The sequence below is a fragment of the Oryzias latipes genome, chromosome 18, assembly GCF_053564925.1.
Source record: "Oryzias latipes strain Hd-rR chromosome 18, Olatipes_Hd-rR_3.1".
In the NCBI taxonomy this organism is placed as follows: Eukaryota; Metazoa; Chordata; class Actinopteri; order Beloniformes; family Adrianichthyidae; genus Oryzias; species Oryzias latipes.
This window is the reverse complement of record NC_136254.1, coordinates 12,410,694-12,429,164: the sequence shown is the minus strand read 5'-3', so window position 1 is coordinate 12,429,164 and position 18,471 is coordinate 12,410,694. Positions and strand designations below refer to the sequence as shown.

The 18,471-nt window shown below is 42.4% G+C and overlaps 3 protein-coding genes across 5 annotated transcripts in view; 1 reads left to right on the top strand and 2 right to left on the bottom strand.

The window, feature by feature from the left end:
• phka1a (phosphorylase kinase, alpha 1a (muscle)) overlaps positions 1-5,047 on the top strand; it is a 31,183-nt gene extending 26,136 nt beyond the window's left edge. For both annotated transcript variants that reach the window (XM_011487672.4, XM_011487671.4), the window contains exons 27-31: positions 562-606; positions 2,371-2,532; positions 2,647-2,700; positions 4,113-4,313; positions 4,396-5,047. In XM_011487672.4, the coding sequence (XP_011485974.1) occupies positions 562-606; positions 2,371-2,532; positions 2,647-2,700; positions 4,113-4,313; positions 4,396-4,569 (636 nt within the window). In that variant the 3' untranslated portion in view covers positions 4,570-5,047. The remainder of the gene's footprint in view (positions 1-561; positions 607-2,370; positions 2,533-2,646; positions 2,701-4,112; positions 4,314-4,395) is intronic.
• rps4x (ribosomal protein S4 X-linked) overlaps positions 1-18,471 on the bottom strand; it is a 152,603-nt gene that overhangs the window by 71,076 nt on the left and 63,056 nt on the right. The gene's annotated exons all lie outside the window — the stretch shown is intronic.
• leap2 (liver-expressed antimicrobial peptide 2) lies at positions 11,611-15,255 on the bottom strand. 2 transcript variants are annotated; one of them, XM_011487673.4, is made up of 3 exons: positions 14,958-15,255; positions 14,627-14,817; positions 11,611-13,112 (listed from the first exon to the last, which is right to left on the bottom strand). In XM_011487673.4, the coding sequence occupies exons 1-3, from the start codon at positions 15,039-15,041 to the stop codon at positions 13,064-13,066; spliced, it is 324 nt and encodes a 107-aa protein (XP_011485975.1). In that variant the 5' UTR covers positions 15,042-15,255; the 3' UTR covers positions 11,611-13,063. The 2 variants fall into 2 exon arrangements, with proteins under 2 accessions (XP_011485975.1, XP_004080006.1); XM_004079958.5 differs by having other exon boundaries at positions 14,627-14,814; positions 14,958-15,254.

Genomic DNA, 18,471 nt, shown 5'->3' with positions numbered 1-18,471 from the left:
TGTCCGATGTCTTCTGTCTTCTTTAGACTCTGATTCTAGCTGCAGTCTTGTTACACACGTGCAAAACTTTATCCAAATTCCAGAAATGTTGAAAAAAACCAATTTCGCAATCACACTGTTTCCATTAAATCATAATTATGCAAATAAACACAAACCAACTCCTGCGATAAGTCATGCAAAAACATGGTGAAAGCAGATACATTCAAATTTCTGCCACGGCACTAGCGCTCATCATCATCTATCAAAGGAGTTTTATTTAGACCATGGAGCGGCGAGCTCCTTAAATGGGGGAGAGACTACGGATGAAGCAATTTTGGGAAACGGTGGCTGGTGATTTTACATTGGAGCGTTGGATCCAACAGTTCCACATGACATGCTCAACTTTATTTTCAATAAATGCAGGTTTTTCAAAATCGACATGTTTCCATTAAGCAAATTTATTATCGCAAATTTAATTTGCACTATGTAATTTGAAACACAGCTTTTTTATTTTTATGAACCTTCAGTCTCCTCCAGGCTGTCCGGATTCTTCTTTGACTTTTTTCTTCTTCTGCTTCTCAGGGCGTTCAAAGTCCGTCGCTGGATATGGAAAATGTGGAATCGGGGGTAAGGTTTGCTTTGAAATATATACTTTCAACAGTTTGAAACTGTTGTTAGTTTTAAAAGAAGGGCTGCATGGTGGTGTACTGGGTAGCACTGTCGCCTGACAGCAAGAAGGCTGTGGTTGAAATCCTGGCGTGGTCCCTCTGTGTGGAACGTCCATGTTCTCCTCGTGCATGTGTGGGTTTCCTCCCTACGTCTCCATATGTGCTTCATATGTTAATTGATGATTCTTTATTGGCCCTTATGGGCAAACGTGAGGGTCTGGCCCTGCAACAGACGGGCGATCTGTGCAGGGTGACCCCGCCTTAGGCTCCAGCAGCTCAGTGAGTCCAATAAGGGCTTTTGAAGGTCCATAAGAGGGATGGATGGATTTAAAAGAAACCATGACAACCCTCTTCGACAGACTGGCGACATGTCCAGGATGTCCCCTGCCTTTTCCCATAAGTGGCCGGGATAGGCTCCAGCAGCCCCGTGACCCCGAAAGGGATAAACGGGAGAAAATGAATGACAACCCTTGAGGTTTGGGGGGTGTTGTCCATCCTACTATCCTGCCTCCTCACTTTTAGTATCAGAAAGTACTAGAAGTACCCCTTAATCCTTCCATTAAAGTCTATCAGGTGGATCCACGGAGCACACCCATAAGTTACACACCTATTGGCATCTTCAACAGAGTTTTTATGGACCTGCGGGTTTACATGGGAGTTGATGGACCTGCAAAGTTTCAAAGGTTCCGGGTTTAAATAGTCTGCAGGAGCAAAAGAAGCTCCTCCACTGTGAGGATGGTGCTGAGAGTAGCATGTCAGGAGGCACGGCCTAGAACTGCTACATCACATAGAGGGGCATTGCACCTTTACACCAGCAGAGGGCGTTCCTGCTGTAGAGCAGTGTTTTTCAACCAGTGTGCCGTGGGAGATGGCCAAGTGTGCCGTGGGAAATTGCCATCATTAACTGATCTAAAAACATTTCCCATCTCCAGGATTTTAGCTCTCTGTTCATCCAAACAGGCCCTGATAAAACACTGAGGAGTTAGGAATATAAAAGATCGTAAAATACCTTTTCTTTGCGTTCATTTTATTTTATTAAAGACATTTTGATAAGAATGACGCGATTCAGCTGCACCTTCGGCTGTATTTTGGAAGAGTCCCGTGTTGGGGGGGTTAATCACATGTCATCGGTCTGACCAATCAGAAGTGGTTAAAGTCTTCACTTCCTTGTCCCGATTTAGCTCGTAAAGTCGCTCAGTTCTAACAGAAATACCAGCTAAAGCTCGTCTTTAGCGGTGTAGCTATCCACAGAATCCGGTATCAGACCGTGGAACAAGTGAACAAAACAATGAAGCTCCGAAAACCGATCTCCGGCCGTTTTATGCACTACATTTCCCATGATGCATTGGGTTGTGAGAGTGACAGCGCAAAAGGAGATCTGTTGTTAAACGTCTTGAAACTAACGAACACACAAACTGTTTTTAAATCTTCTAACTTAACTTTTATTGCATCTTTTAGAAAAAAACAGCTGCAGTTTCCAGCTTTTTCTGTAACAATTATCTCAAAAATGCATGTGAGATTGTGGAGGGGCTGTAGATCAATACAGACTATGAGTTTCTCCTTTTTTTTTAATTTTTGGATGCTGGTGTGCCGCGGGATTTTTTTTAAGGTTAAAGTGTGCCGTGGCTCAGAAAAGGTTGAAAAACACTGCTCTAGAGGGCTTCCATCATCTGATGCTTTTGTTTTTTCTGCTTATCTATATGTTTGTTTGTTTGCTGCTCAGAGGTACCGGCTGCCGTCCATAGAGTCTCTGGACATTTCGGACAGCATTCCTACCATCAAGGACACCAGACATGGACAGTGGCTGCGCAGGAGACGGCTGGACGGCGCGCTGAACCGAGTTCCTGTGGGCTTCTACCAGAAAGTGTGGAGGATCCTGCAGAAGGTCTGAAAAGACGCCAAAGCCTCTGGTCTGGTCGCTCTGATCTCTGGGCAGACACTCAGTGAAGTTTATGCTTCACTTGAGCTGCTGAACCAACTTTGCTTTTCTTTGTTCCAGTGCCACGGTCTGTCCATCGAGGGCTTTGTTCTTCCATCATCCACCACCAGAGAGGTCAGGCTGCTCCGTCTTCACAGGCATTTTTAGTTTTGTTCCTTTTTAGCTAAAGATTTACTCCTCTTTTCGCTTCTTCTGTATTTACTGATGGTGCAGCAAACACACTGTGCTGTAGCTAAAATTTGGGTCTTTCAGACTTAAACCTGGATTCTTCTTAGGCATTTGCTGTTATTTCTGAGCACATTCCTGTGAGAAGGTCTGAAAACTGTAACAGACTTATGTTTGAAATTTTTCGTGCACCATTGGAGCCACACTGGAGGCAGTGATGGTGAAGTGTCTTGCCCAAGGACGCAACCACAGTTGACTGGGGGGAGCGGGGATCAAAGCGCCGATGCTTGGATCATTGGCCGACCTGCTCAACCGCCTGTGCCACTGCCACCCTTATTGTAATATTTCCAATAAAAGTTATTAACTTAATTTATCAAATGGACCACCACCTTGGAATCAGTTTACAAAAGCTTGAAATAAACCTTTTAAATCAATAACATCTGAATATTTTTAAACACTAAAGAGGCATAGGCTGGTAGAGGTCAGCAAACGTTTTACACGTCCACTTTGTAGACAAAACAAACATTGATTGACAAATCTGAAGCAAAAGTAAAATACAGAAAGGGAAAAGTAGAATCTAACCACCTGCCCTGGAGGCTTCCGGCTGCGTTTACGCCGGGATTGTGACGCGGGTTCTTGAAGGCGCATTTAGTCAGTGGAAACATTTTGAGGGGCTTGTTTTTCTTTCTTTTTTTCTGCTGTTTACTGGCGCTTGTCTGCCACCTACAGTTGGACGAGGCTTCATTCATGTCAAAGCGGTGCAAATCTTGTGAATCTACATATGAAAGACTCGGTGTCACAGAATTTAGTCTGGGCACAAACAGCAATCATTCATTTCTCCTCCATGATCAATTTTCGAGCGGTTTGCACTTCCGTGAAGTAATGGGGGATGTCATCTATACGTCACTACCAAATCCAAGTCCCTGATGGATTAAAGTTCAACCTGGTTTAGCTGTCAATTTGTGTTCAGTGGCTACACGTAACTCCATGTGAACACAAAGGCCTGAAACATGCTTTTCCTCATGTTTACATTGACTATTCATTGAAAGTGGTATCTTGAATGCGCGTTGCCGAGGACGATGTGAACATATTGATTCCTGCGGCTCAGATGAATGATCTTGCTCTGAATACCCAGTGTTGCAGTGGTCTTAACCCCTGTGTGCGCCTCAGCTTGTGGCCTCTTCCTGTCTGTTGCCACAGCAGCTGGATTGCTGTTGCTGTGCCGTTGGTTGCTCTGGTTTCCCGTCCTTGGGAGGTCCTTGGCTGCCTACCTCATCAGTCTTTTTGAAGGAGATGTGTCAGTGATCAAATTTAAGATTCTGAGGTTGCTGAATCCAGAACATTTGTCTCTCCTGCTGCAGATGACCCCCGCAGAAATCAAGTTCTCAGTTCACGTGGAAACCGTTCTGAACCGCGTCCCCCAGCCCGAGTACCGGCAGCTGCTGGTGGAAGCCATTCTGGTCCTCACCATGCTGGCCGACGTGGACATCCCAAGCATCGGCTCCATCATCCATGTGGAGAAGATCGTCCATTTGGCCAACGATATGTTCTACAAAGATCAGGTCAGAACCCCCAAACATACACACTCTCCCCACCTTTAGAGCTAGGATGGAAGCCCTCACGTTGTTTCCATCTGTTCCACAGAAGGACCTGGGGGCCGAGGGGCACATCCTAGAAAAAGATCCGTCCACGGGAGTGTGCCGACTCCTGTATGACAGCGCCCCCAGTGGTCGCTTTGGAAGCATGACCTACCTGACCAAGGCGGTGGCGGCTTATGTACAGGACTTCCTGCCTAGCGGGGCGTGTGCCGTGCAGTGAGGAAGCTGAAGCAGCAGCGGTTTCACATGGGGGGGGTTTGAATGTTTTCAGTTTCAGGAGCGCATGTCACAAATATTGCACATTACCATCTTCTGCTCCTACGTCTGAAGTCTTACAGAAGCTAAAGAGAAAAGTCTCCTCTTTTGTCCTTTCTTCACTAATGGAATCTCTAAATGATGTGACTTCACAAAGACAGCAGTTCTTTTGTCAGATGGGACTGATCAGTGGAGAGTTCAAAAAGTTTATATTAGCTGTTTCTATGTTTTTTAGGCTTACCTGCTGTGATGATGGACAGGTTTTCACCTGCGCTGCAGAAAAGATCTTCATTTTTTTGATGGATTTTTTTCAGTGTTTTTGCATGGAAGCTAAGCTTCTAAAGTGAACTTTATGGATTTATTATTGTTTTACTTTAGCGCTCCCTACAGGCTGAACTGTAAACAGGCCATTCTGCAGAGAATAAAGTGAATGTTGAAGAAAACCCGAGTCTGCTTGTTTCTCTGCTCAGGACATGCGACCAAGAGCAGTGGGTGTGCTCCTCCATTTGGTCAGCTGGATTCTCTGTTTTCTGGTCCTAACAGTGCTGCTGGGGACTGCCCACACTCCTGAGCAGGTGCTCTGTTACTGAAGAAGAACAGGAAAAGCTGCTGCTTTGAAAAGTGGGATTCATGTCATGTGCTGGAATCCATGCTGAAAGCACGCTGAAGCACCTCCCCCTGAGGCTGTAGATAGGGGTCTTCCCCTTTATCCCTTGTGCTCTTTAGCAGCTGGATTTTGTAGAGGGTGGGTAGGCATCAAATGTCTTGAAAATGGTTTTTATTTTGCCAGTGAATCTTTTTCTGTGTTTTATAACTTTACCACTAGGGGTCACTAGTGCATTCTCAGTTGCATCCATCTATCCTCCGAACCTGTTTAATGCCTTTCAGGGTCACTGGGCTGCTGGAGCCTATCCTAGCTACTTCTGGGTGAGGCTGGGGTACACCTTGAACAGGTCACTAGTCTGTAGCAGTGGGATTGCCTTGTGAGATTTGGGCAGGTACAATTCATGAAAACCAAATAGCAGGAGAGATTTCCTGGTATTTTTGGAGTCTGTGGGGAGTGTACTAGAAAGTGCTGTGACTGCTGACTCCATTGTTCCACTGGGATACTTCAGTTCCCATATGGATATGGCTGGGATATCTTGAAACGGCATGATCGAGAGGAACAGCCTCCCTGATCTTCACCTGAGTGGTGTTTCACTATTGGACATTTTTTTCAGTCACAGTCCGAAACAAACATTTTTATTTGAAACTCAAACTACAACCAGATTACACAAAAGTGTCAGAATTCTACATTACATCATTTGGGCTGAAGAAACCAAGTTGGTCAAGCATCACTTTTATCTTTTTGTCAATAAGACTATAAAACATTTAGGTCCATCCAGACTTTGATGTTTTCAACACATCACATCTGAAAGACCCAATGTATTTTCTTACAATAAAGCAGGTGGAGGGAAAACAAATGGGGGACTAGAAAAGAGCCATGGGGGATGCCCAAGAGAGGGAAGCAGATGAGGACCCAACGCTGACAAAAAGTTTAGTCAGCCAGATATAAGACCCGGACACGTCATTGATTATAATCTCAGTAACACAGTTGTTCTGTCTTTAGCATTTTTTTACATCTAAAATATAATTATGTTTAAAGTATTATAATTTTATTATTCCAGATGATGATTTTGTTATTTGATAAGAGAATCCAAAACAACTTTGTGCTTCTGTGGAAAAAAAGTTTATTTTCTATGTATGAGACAAAAAACAATTCAAAACAGTGAGTAATATTAATTAGTTGTCAGCGATCACCAATATTGTCCTCTTAATTTTGTCCTTTAAAGTGTTCCGTAGGAGGAACTCTGGCTTTATGGGGTCAGGGACCCACATCAGGTTAAGGACCACCCCGTTTCTGTACAACCAGAGCTGGAGTTTGATTCCTTTTACCTGTTCCCAGTGCATAATAGACTTTGGCTGGGATGCATATGTCATCAGCTCTGTTCAGACGTTTATTGGACAGACTTTCTAGGTGCAGCCAAACGACTGGTTTCATCTTTGCCTTTTGGAGATGTTGTCCTGTTGGCTTCATCAAACCAGGACATTCAATGTAAACCAGAGAGGCTCACAGTTGAGTATGAAGCAGCTGGAATGAGAAATTCAACTCAGAGGCTATGGTTCTTGATTTGATAATGGTGCTTGCTCTCTTTGGGTCGGAGGAGAGTTTCTGCATCAAGTGGAGGGACTGAAGTTGTTCATGAGTGAGGAAAGTGTGGGGCATGAGATTTCTGCCGGGTAAGTGCATGTTCCTACACTCATCTTCATGACTGCAAGGGTGAGACCCCTGATACAGGCGGCTAAAATGAGTTTGCTCTGAAGGGTGGCTGGACACACCCTTAGAGAAAGACTGAGGAGGTCACCCTTGAAGAGCTCAAAGTAGAACTACTGCTCCTCCACATTGACACATTGATGAAGCTTATTTTAGGTGTCCTGTGCATCTCATCCAGATCCTTCCTGGACACCTCCCTCAGAAACTGTTCCATCCATGTCTCTCTCACAGAAAGGGGGCCCTGGGGTAGACCCAGTACAGACACAGCTGGCCTTAGAGCGCCCTCAGGAAGTCTGAGCATCTGGACTGCTGTCCCTCCAACCCAGTTTAACCCTTGAGCTATCTTAGATGACCCCACCCTTACATTGACGTGTTCTCCCTACCATGACAAAGGTGGATAAAGGTGGAAAGATTTCATATAATCCATGGACACCAGTGAGGTTCACAAATCATTGAAGAAAAACGGTTCAGAGCACTGTCTAGTTGGTCTAGATCAGTGTTTTTCAACCTTTTTTGAGCCACGGCACACTTTAACCTTGACAAAAATCCCGCGGCCCACCAGCATCCAAAAAAAAAAAAAAGCAGAAATCCATGGTATGTATTGATCGACAGCCCCCCCACCCCCCACCCCCCACCCCCCCGTAATCTCACGTGGATTTTTGTGATAATTGTGGCAGAAAAAGCAGGAAGTTGCGGCTGTTTTTTCTAAAATATGTAATAAAAGTTAAATTAGAAACTGTTTGTTGTGGTTTCAAGACGTTAAACAAGGACGACTCATTGTGCGCTGTCCCTTTAAGCCAATGCATCATGGGAGATGTAGTGTGAAAACTGCCAAAAAAGGGCAGAAAGACTAGCGTCTCTGAGCTTCATTGTATTGTCCACTTGTTCCACGGTCTGACACCGGACTCTGTGGAAAGCTACACCGCTAAAGACGAGCTTTAGCTGGTATTTTTGTTAGAACTGAGCGACTTTATCAGCAGAATTAAGAACAAGGAAGTGAAGACTTTAAGCACTTCTGATTGGTCAGACTGATGACATGTGATTAGGCCTTCAAGAATGATTGGCGGAGACAGTTAAAGGGGCGGGACTTTTCCTTACACAGTTATAGCTGCAGCTAAATCGCGGTACCGTGATTCTTATCAAAATGTCTTTAATAGAATTAAATAAACACAAAGAAAAAGTAATTTTAAGATCTTTTGTATTCCTAACTCCTCAGTGTTTTATCAGGGCCTGTTTGGATGAACAAAGAGTTGATTTCCTGGAGATGGAAAATGTTTTTAGATCAGTGAATGAGGGCAATTTCCCACGGCACACTTGACCATCTCCCACGGCATACTAGTGTGCCGCGGCACACTGGTTGAAAAACACTGGTCTAGATGACCCAACTCCCAATGTTAAAGTGCCTAGGATAGCACAAGGGTTACGATGAGCAATAGAAGATAGGTGGAAGGATGGAGGTAACATGAATATAAACAGCTCTGTTACTGTCAATGTTTATTATTGGCTAATCTCACATTCCCAGAAGAGCAGAGTTAATCAAGTCCAGCCAATGTTCAGCACAGCTTCCACTGACATGCACTGCCACACAAAGAGGGAGTGGTTACAGTCGTGGTTTATGACCCATGCAGAGCAGGAACATGCTGCCATGTCAGCAATGATGAAACAATTAAAGCAGCCAGAAGCCTGCATGATCCCCCGCTGCTGTTTGTTGTGGTCGTTGTCTAAATAAAACCGGCGGTCACATGTTTACTTGAACAAGTCTGCGCCTCACACCATGAGCAAAGTTCACCTGAACGACACAAATACAGACAGAAAACTTCCCAGACAGCTTTCAAACCTGATGAAATTTGATATTTAAAGATATTGTTTTCTGCATTGGGGTCCTCTTCTTGGCTTTTCTGTGTTGTGGAAACAGTCATGTATTCCACATAAAACACGTTAAAAAGCAAACTAAAACATCATTTAAATCCTTCATTTAAAAGATTTTCATGAAGTCCCTTACGGTGGCTGTATGAGCCTCAGGGGACCTTGGCTCCCCTTAAGATGCTCCATGGGACTGGACCCCCCAAAAACCTGCAGCAACCGTACGGTCAACCTCACATATGGTCGCATGTGACCAAGGCTTAGAAGACCATTTAAAGTTTAACCTGTTTCTGGACAGTAGAAGGAAGCTGGAGATGCACAGGAAGAGCAACCAGACTCCACTCAGGAAGGACCCAGCCAGGTTTTAAACCTTCTCACTGTGGGGTAACCACTGCAGCTTCATGATTAACACTAATGTCTCAAAGTTTTCAGCCTGATGCAGCAGCTTTTAGTACCCAGAAGCTCAAATCGAGCCAGAAGCAAAAGAGGCCATCAGGACACTGACCTCTCACACACTTGGCTGGTGGTTGTCATTGTGAAAGACTGAACATTTGAGCTCCCACAGTTTTTTAAATGTTTTAGACAACAGCTGTAGTGCTAGAGGTCGGATCATGAAGCCTTAAAGCAGATGATTCAGCAGGTTTTTGGAAGATTCCCTTTTCCCCGTTGAACACAGTAAAAAAAGCTCCGTCTTTAGTTGGGTTAAATCTTTTCTCTTTTTTTTAATCTATTCTCCAAACGCCAACACACGTGGCTTTCCACAAACTTGTACATAGAGCCCACGAAGGTCCTTCTCAGTTGTATCTTGGCAGGAGCCGGGAAGAGACTTCATTTTACTCCTGTTTTAAAGTCTTTTGCTGCATAATTCCTATTCAGATTCCATCCTGGACAGTTTAAAATATCTCAATGGTCTCATCTCTTCTTGTCTTTTAGATCTTTTTTTAAAGACTGTAAGAACAAAACTCATGGCAGTGAGGCGGCACCTCACTGTTAACAGCCTTCCTAAGGAACCAGAGAGCTTCTGCTTCTGCAGAGATTTTTAAACACACCTCGCAGACCCATCTTTATAACATACCTTTTAATTGTTGTAGTGGGTTTTTTAACAATGAATATTTTTGAAAATGTACTTTTTAAGAATGTTTGACACTATTTTTAACATGTACTATACAGTCTTATTTTAATCATTATCATTTCTCACCTTTTTATGCTTTAATTGTTCTCAGAAAATGTATTGTATCTTCACGTTTTTTGTTTTGTGATGATTTTAGTGGAAAAAAGTGACAGTTTCAATAAATTGTTTTGTTTTGTATTTTTCCAGAAACAGAAAAATAATGGACTTTTTGTAAAGGGTAAAAACCATAGAATTGACTTCCTGAGGGGATTAAAGAGAGACATCCTGGTAGTGGGACCTAAAGTTTAGTGATTACAGCATCAGTTCAATAATGTTGTCTCATCAACAATCAATCAGACACAGGTGACTCAAAAATTGGGGTTTCTTTCCATTTTTACTGAGTTTTAAAGGATATTTTTAAATCCCTGCAGGAATGAGTCGATGTAAATATGAGATGGATCCGTGTTGCTCTTCGTCGGTATCCGTGTGAAGATCCCTCCAAGTTCTTCAGGACATGTTATGTTGACGTGTGGCCTCATCATCAAAACACAAGACGTCACTCATAGATCTCAGGGAGTTGCAGGACCTGTTTATAAAGTTTATGGATATGTTTTGTTGTTTACCACATTTTTCAAATGTAGTATTTTGCCATTTTAACCTCAAATTAAAGATTATTCCCTCTGGTACCTCACATTTAAGACATTGTTTCTATTTACAGTACTGACAACTATCAAATGTAAATGCACTAAAAAATGCAAAAAAAGAGAGGGCATTCATGCACCAAACATGTTTATTGTTCTGTTCTCCAATGCTTATCTTGATGCAAAACACTGAGGTGGCCAATTGAAGAACAGAACAGTAGAAGCTGGAAATTCTTTTACTGCACCTTCAAGGTACAGTGAATGCACAAATGTAAACTGGTTCCACATTCAAGGAGTTGTCACAGGAACAGAGGATTCGTTACACTCAAAACATTGTAGAATTTTACGTTTCATTCCTTTAGATGTTTTTCTTTTTCTGATTACTGAATGTGAGATAAATGCCCCGAACACTAAATCTCTGTAGAAATGACCATTTTCAGTGTATGGAACGATCAGAACTCACTAATTAAACCGTTCTTTTCTTCATTGAAAACTTTTAATCATTCTCTGTCAGTGAATGCATTATGTAGTTAGACTTTGTTAGGGTGTATGGTGAGCACAGTCCACCAATGTCTTCCATCACTTTTGTCTCCCCAGCTGCTACAGCCCCAGCAACGGACAAGTATTTGCATGCAAACATAATTTTGCAGCATTTATTAGGGAAGTTAATTAATCAGGCCTTTGGTTTTGCTTCGAACAGTCATTGGCTTCACAGCATCATCACGTTCTTCATGTGCTGTATTGAGTCTGGTGGTCAACTCTGCAGCTAAACAAACACTAGTGTTCAAAGCTCACATTTTAAAGGATCTAGTTGCTTTGCCAGTAAAATAAACTTGCTAAAAATGTGACAGTTAACAAAAAAAAACAATAAAATGGAAAGATGTGATGCAAAAAGGAGACAGAAACAAAGAAGTTTACAGACATATTCAGTAAAGATTACATCTAAATGATATCATTCACGATGTAATCTTCTACAAGAAACTAGTCGATGATCCTACTTGATCTGACCTGATGTGGTTAATCCAAGCTAGCATTTTATTAACCAGAAGCAACAAAGCTGAAACCAGGCACATTAGATTCCTTTTTCAAAGCTTTTATTTATTTGTCAGGAACACAGTGAGCAGTTCACAGTACAAAGATATTTTGGGTTTAAAAGTGCAAAACCATTCAGTCCTTTATTAAAAGTGTTCCCAAAATAAAAGCAGTTGCCTGTAAGTGCATGAACCACAAAGATGCTCAGAGATGAGGCTCTGCACTTCCAAGACGGCCTCACAGTGAAGACGAGGACAAAACCATTTTGGCTGTAAAATCTAAAACAAACTAAAAAAAAAAACTTTATTAACACCCCTTTTCCCAGAACTTTTCAATTTCTCATTCAATTCATTTAGTCAATAAAGTAAATTATCACAATATTATTTCAAAAAGAATGTCTAGTTTAGGGAAAATATACGTCAGCAACTGCCAAAAACAGAGCAGCAAGAACACATTTACACAAACAAAAAAACTACTGGAACATCAATATGAGGACAAGAGACAACAGGAAGTGACTGCAAGAACATTGTAAACGTTTATCTGTAAGAACAGTAAAGAAAATGTGGAAAAATGCCCAGTTTTCCCACAATGATCCTTTATGACAGATGTTCCAGTGTTTTGTACTTGTCTGTTTCTACTTGCCTTCAAAACCCAAACTGATCAAGATGGAATTCTAGTTTTTTCCTTTATTTTGTTTTTCTTGCTTTTCCTGTTGAATATTGTAAGAACTTTGGTTGTGAATTGGTCCTTTACCAAATGAACAAAATTAAAGAAGAAGGAAAACAATCAAAATTCCCCTCCAAATGTGCGTACACATACACTTTGAGGGAATTTTGATCTCTCAATATTTCATTTATGGTTTCAGTACCACTGTGTTTAAGTTTCAGTAATAGTTCTTTGAAAATAAAACTCTTTCAGCTGCTGCTCCTTTGTAATTATTTCTCATCCAGTTAAAAAAAACCAATTCCTCAACTTTCTTTTCAATTTTTTTTATTTTGAATCAAAATTGATTTTGAATTTAAGCTGTAATTTAAAAAACAAAAAAAAACCAGAAAGTTTCTTTTAAAAATAAGTTAATATTGAGCTTTTTTGTTTCCTGTCATGCTCCTGCCATCTGAACTTCTTACTTCAATGATATTACAGATAAATAATAAAGTCTTATTTTTAAAAAAAATTCTACATTGACAACATTTTTCCGGCTTCATTTTGAGGATAACGAGACATTTTTCCCAAAGTGTCATTGTAGTTTCGGTGAACTGAACAGACAGCAAACCCTCAACAGACAGCAAACCCTCTTATCAGGACAAACACAAGCGTCAGTTCCAAACCAGCCAAGGCTGTGCAAATTTGTGCACTCCTGCAGCGTTTTTTGCCCTTTTCTGTGGCACTTCAGGGTTTTCCATAATACCGAACTCATGTCATATTAGCAGTAATAAATACACTTATTTAAAACACAGACTGTGATCAGGATCCGTTTGGTCCTCTCCTGCTGTGGTGTCTAGTATTTGACGGCTTCCGACCGCTGGTTGGTGGCACAGTGTCCCGCCCTGAAGACACAGAGGAGTTTTGCTTATTTAAATCAGATTCATTTTCTAATATATTTGGTGCAGAATAATGCTTTCACTCAGTAATTTTACAAACAACCCAAAACTTTGAAAAGTGAAAGAAAGACAAACAACGATGACCACAAGTGGTTTTAATCTCTGGTTAGGATTATTTGGGCAAATCTTTTCTTTTTCTTTGCTTTTGTACAGCCTTACTCTCGCCTAAACACACTGACGTACACGAACATGAACAGAACCTGTTTTATGTCATCATGATCAGAGAATATCATTCAAAGAAGAGGTTTTGGGGTTAATGAAGGGGGTCCTGGAGGTCTGGAGGCTGATCCTCAGACATGATTCAGGGCAAAATAAAGCACAGTCTCGAAAAGACTCAGTTCTGCACTTCCACCATGTACCATGTTTATAACCTCTTCAGACCTGAGCTAAAATTTCAGCTAACCGTCTACACATATAGTCAGAGGGCTCAAGTAAAGCAGAATTAACTACTGTGGTCATTTAACCCAAAATGTGATTGAACCCTCAAAAGGTTAAAGCACACAGACAGTGGTACCAGACATGACAAAGGACACATGAATGTATCTGGGAATGCCAGGAAACCTCGTACAACCAACTTGCTTCCTGCTTGTAATCTATTTTTGCCTAATTCCAGCCTCTTGATTCCAGTGAATCAGATGTATCTGTACTTTCACTCATGGTTAAAATCAAGGCCTTTTTTATGCAGAAAAACTGTTTTTGGTTACTGTTACTGTTTTTGTGTCCCTAACATCATTACTTACTTTAAATTGTGTTTTACTGGTATTTCCCCCCCTACAGCTCATTATTACTAATGTCCGTCCTTTGTCAGAGTGAAATGGAGAAAATGACAACATTTACTATAAAAGTCCTTACATTTGTTAACACACCACTGAAACAAATTGCGCTCGTTATATTACAGATCTGCTCTGCTGTCTTCAGCACCACTTTGTCAAATTTTGGATGCGTCTCATAGAGGTTTTCTCCAAACTGCAGGCCTGAGTTCACTCTGGGCAGCAGAAACTAATGGTTTTTTTGCTTTGTGTGCTGCTTGACTTCAGCCTTATCTGGACTCCTGAGATCATGAGCTTGGTTAAATGAATTCTTATGTGAGCATTTCAAAACTCTTGCACTCATACGTGGCTACGGGAGTTTCTACGACTGTTTTCTGGCTTCAAATACAAATGAAATTGATCATTACAGCGCTTCAAAATTACGCACCAAGCCTCTTCCTACTGTAGGTGGCAGACATGCGCTAGTAAACAGTAAAAAACAGAAGGAGAAGAAGAAGCCTCTCCCTGCTTGTCCAGTGTGAACACCATTTACTAAACGCACTATCTACCACACATCACCAGCCTGGTGTTAATTTTGTAGCATGGGTTCAATCTTTAAAACATTTTTAACAATCAGAATCTTAGTCTGTTCTAACCCTAAAAAGTGGTGCCAAACCAAACGGCCACTAAGAGCAGCTGGAACAGAATTACCTGCAGAATCCTGTTGAACACTCAAAGTTGTTTTGGCAGAAAGCTCCAGACGGTTTGCTGCTCATGATCCTCCACAGCGGCGTCATCCGGGCGCTTCTCCTCAGAGCAGGAACAGGTTGTTGAACGTTCACATCTGCTCGCTGCTCAGAACCAGACTGAGCTTGTGAAGCCATTGGACGGGCGCAGACCTGCTGGTCAAAAGTGAAGGTGAGGCCAGGACTGTTACTAATAGTTACCAACTCTTTAACTTCCTCTAAGGGAAATACCGCCACAGCATAGGAGTTTGGATAGACCAAAAACTGTGACGGTAACAGGAGAAGCGTGCACTCACCTGCTGACCCATGAGCAGCAACAGAGCACACATCACCGCCGCTGCTCTCTTCCCAGTCAAAGAGCTTTTCTGCTGCATCTTCATGTCAAAGGTGTCAAACTTTGTATTTTTCTATCTTTCTTTGATGATAAACGTGTCCTAAATATGAGATCTGCAGAACCAGGACCAGGTAATGCTGAGCACTCTGATGGAACCTGCTGTCCTCGCTTCAGTCTGAGTTGATGTGAAGTCAGGAGCCACACACACTTTGCTTTGCTATCTTCAAACGATCCTGACTCAGCAAACTACAGGGCAGGGCCCTCCTTTATACCGTCAGGTCATGACCGGGGAAGGTTGGCACCAGGGGCTGATGTGGAGGTCATAGTCCATTTCTTCACTCTGAACATCTCTTTCACCAGAGTACAGAAGTCTAACATGGACATGAATGCACCCTTTTTCTGCATCAAGGTTCATCTGGACCCGTGGAGTAAGTTTAACCACTGTGACAGAAGATTCTCCAAGGAGAAGGTGTGGAGCCTCCATGTACTGCTGGGCATGAACAGTGGCAGAGCAAACAGGCCAGGTTAGATGTTTGTACAAATGTCAAAGAAACTCTCCTAAAGCAGCCACAATTGAACATAAAACCACTTTAAACTACGATTAGAATTGTGTCTAAAAAACTGCAGTAAATCTTTATGACAGAAAGGCGGCGCAGGTTTGAATTTCTGAGAAAACCTCATGCGGCTGGCTGAACATTTGTTCCACACCGACCCCAGAGCATGCAGTTCATCTGAGATAAGGCTCTGCATGTCTTAATCTGTAATATTTAAACTTCCGAAACTGACCACAGTTGATCAAATAGTAGAAGGAAGGTTTGTGGAATGAGCTCATCTGACCAGGTTCCAGTTTGTGTGTGAAGTGTGCATGCTGCTCCTCAGAGAGCATGGTTATCCATGAAGACCTTGAGTCAGAGTCAATAATTGCGTTAGCTTTGACCTCTCATCTCAAAATCAGAGAGCCAAAAATAACTCAGGACACAGATGTCTTCACTGTTTGATCAGAAGTCCTGAACTCACACTTTGTGATGGGAAAAGTGTAAATGAATTACCATAGTTTTTGGAAATAAGGGCACACTTAAAAACCTTAACTTTAAAAAAATGACTGACAGTACGTTTTAAAATCCAAAGCACTTTATGAATGGATTCCTTCTGGTGAGCTCACTGATGTAAAAGTGTTTTTGAGACGCACACGAATGCTTTGTCAGAATGTTTGGTTGGGTGTCAGCCTGAACATGCTAACGCAGCTGGCGTGTAGCGGTGTCTGACTGTTTGTTCTTTTGTGTGTTGTAAACAAGGTTAGGAGTTACAGATATTGTTTAATACCACGTGGCTGATGCTTCTAGCATGGCTGATTTGTTAATTGATTGCAGTTGATAAAGTCTGACAGACGCTTAATGCATTTTTTATATCACATAAGTTCAAAAATAGACCAGTCATTGATGGTGCGCCTTATACAGTAATCCCATGCTCCTTATAGTGCAGGAAATATGAAATCTATTCATTGTTTTTAAGCCCTATATTTAATATCCCCAAAAAACAATTATTGCTTGATTAAAAATTTTGTTTTTTTAGATATTTGTGAAACAGGATTTATTAAAAAAAAAAAAGAACGGTTTCAAAAGGTTGAAGAAAGGTTTGCTCTAGGTTGAAACTGTCAGAAGTAAGAGTTCCGCACCTTAGACATTTAGGGCCCCTTGGTGGGGAGGGTGAGGGGACGTCACTGTGAGTAATCAGGAGATGTCCCCTTAGTGCCCTACCCGCCAATTTTAACTGCACACCCCTTAGTACACACACCCCTCCCCCCTCAATATATATATCCCAACATAAACACACACACATGCACACACACACCATCTCAAACACACATACACGCACACACATTTTGCAAGGAAGGTGGGACCTGGGTCCATCTGTCCCCTGCCTCTTCCCTGGTGGGGGGTGCGGGCCCCTTTGCAACGGCGGCCGTGTCCCTCTTTCCCTCCGTGCTTCCCTGGCCTCTGGCTCTGGGGGCCTTGCGGCTCCCTGGCCTCTGGCTCTGGCGGGCTTGGTCGCCCCGGCGGCGGTTGTTCCCTGCCGGTTCCCGTGTGGCGTTGGGGGGATTCCGGCTGCCGCTGCTGCTGCGGCGGGGGTCTTGGGGTGGGGATGGCTGGGCACTCTCCCTCCTTCTTTTCACGTTCCACCATCCATTTTAGAAGAACATAAAACCTCACCTGAGCACTGGTGTTAGCTCACCTTTGCACTAATGGCTTGCATGACTGAATGACTGAAATATTTCACACTAGTTGGTTTTAAGGCATAAGTATGCGTGTGTGAACACTATCTGTTTTGTGTACATATCGACAGGTGGCGTTTTTGCAGCTAGCAGGTGTGTTTATAACATTTGAGTGTGTGTGTGGACGGGCCCCGCCCTTTTTGTACTGCATTTGAACCTTACCATAATGATTAACAACCAGTAAACTTGTTGCTGTATGCTGCTTCATGGTCTTATCCCCCTTCCCTTCCTATTATCACCCCCTACCCCCCCTCTCTCTAGCGTCCCTCTCTCTTCTTCCCCTCTTTCCTTTTCCATCCGGTCCAACACCAAAGATTTTCAGACATGATTGAAATTAATAAAGTTTGGCCTCAATTACAAAAGGGGTTTATTCAGACATACCTTTGGTTTGTCAGAAGATTAATAACCCCTCTTGTTAAAGCAAAATATGTCCAACAAAAGATGCCCTCAGCTCTCGTCTGTCTGCCCAGCTGTTGGACAGGACAAGTTAAAAAAAAAAAAAAAAAAAAAAAGAAGTAAGAGTTCTGTCTCCCCCTCTGGTCACTGGCGGGAGCTGGCCCCAGAGTTCTAAACAACACTAAAACTCCCAGCAACCCCCAGTGCACCCTTCATGGATGCTGCACACCGTCATTCATTCATCAACCATAGTATACTTAACCACACAAAGTGAAGCTCAGTGTGAAGTATTGTTTGTGCCACTCTGACTTCCTTACCAAATGGGCCTGATCGCCTGCCTCCTGACCATGTTTGCCAGCCGCGACTCTTGCCTGGATCTTGATTACCAAGTCTCTCCTCGGATAATCTAATGCCTGTCATTGACCCTGCCTGATTTAGCTTGGTGGACTTTTAGCTGAGCTAATAAACCTGCTGCAATTGGAACCAGCCGTCTGCCTGTTCTGGTGACAGAGACCTTATGTTTAAAAATGCAACGTTGAAAGTAGGTTAGAACTGAACATGGTTCCACTGAGGTCAGTCTGTTCCCTACTGACACTAAAGACAACACTTGTTGTTTAAAAGATTTTTTCCCTTAAATCTTGTGTCCAAAGATCAGAGGTTTTGTGAGTGATAGATTTGAATATGTGGAATACTTTATAGCAGCTCAGAGTCCCTAACACTTGTCTGGAATGCAAATATGCATAACTAATATCACTAAGGTAACAGTGAGGACAGCATTTTTATTTTCACACTTTTTCCAACCAAATGT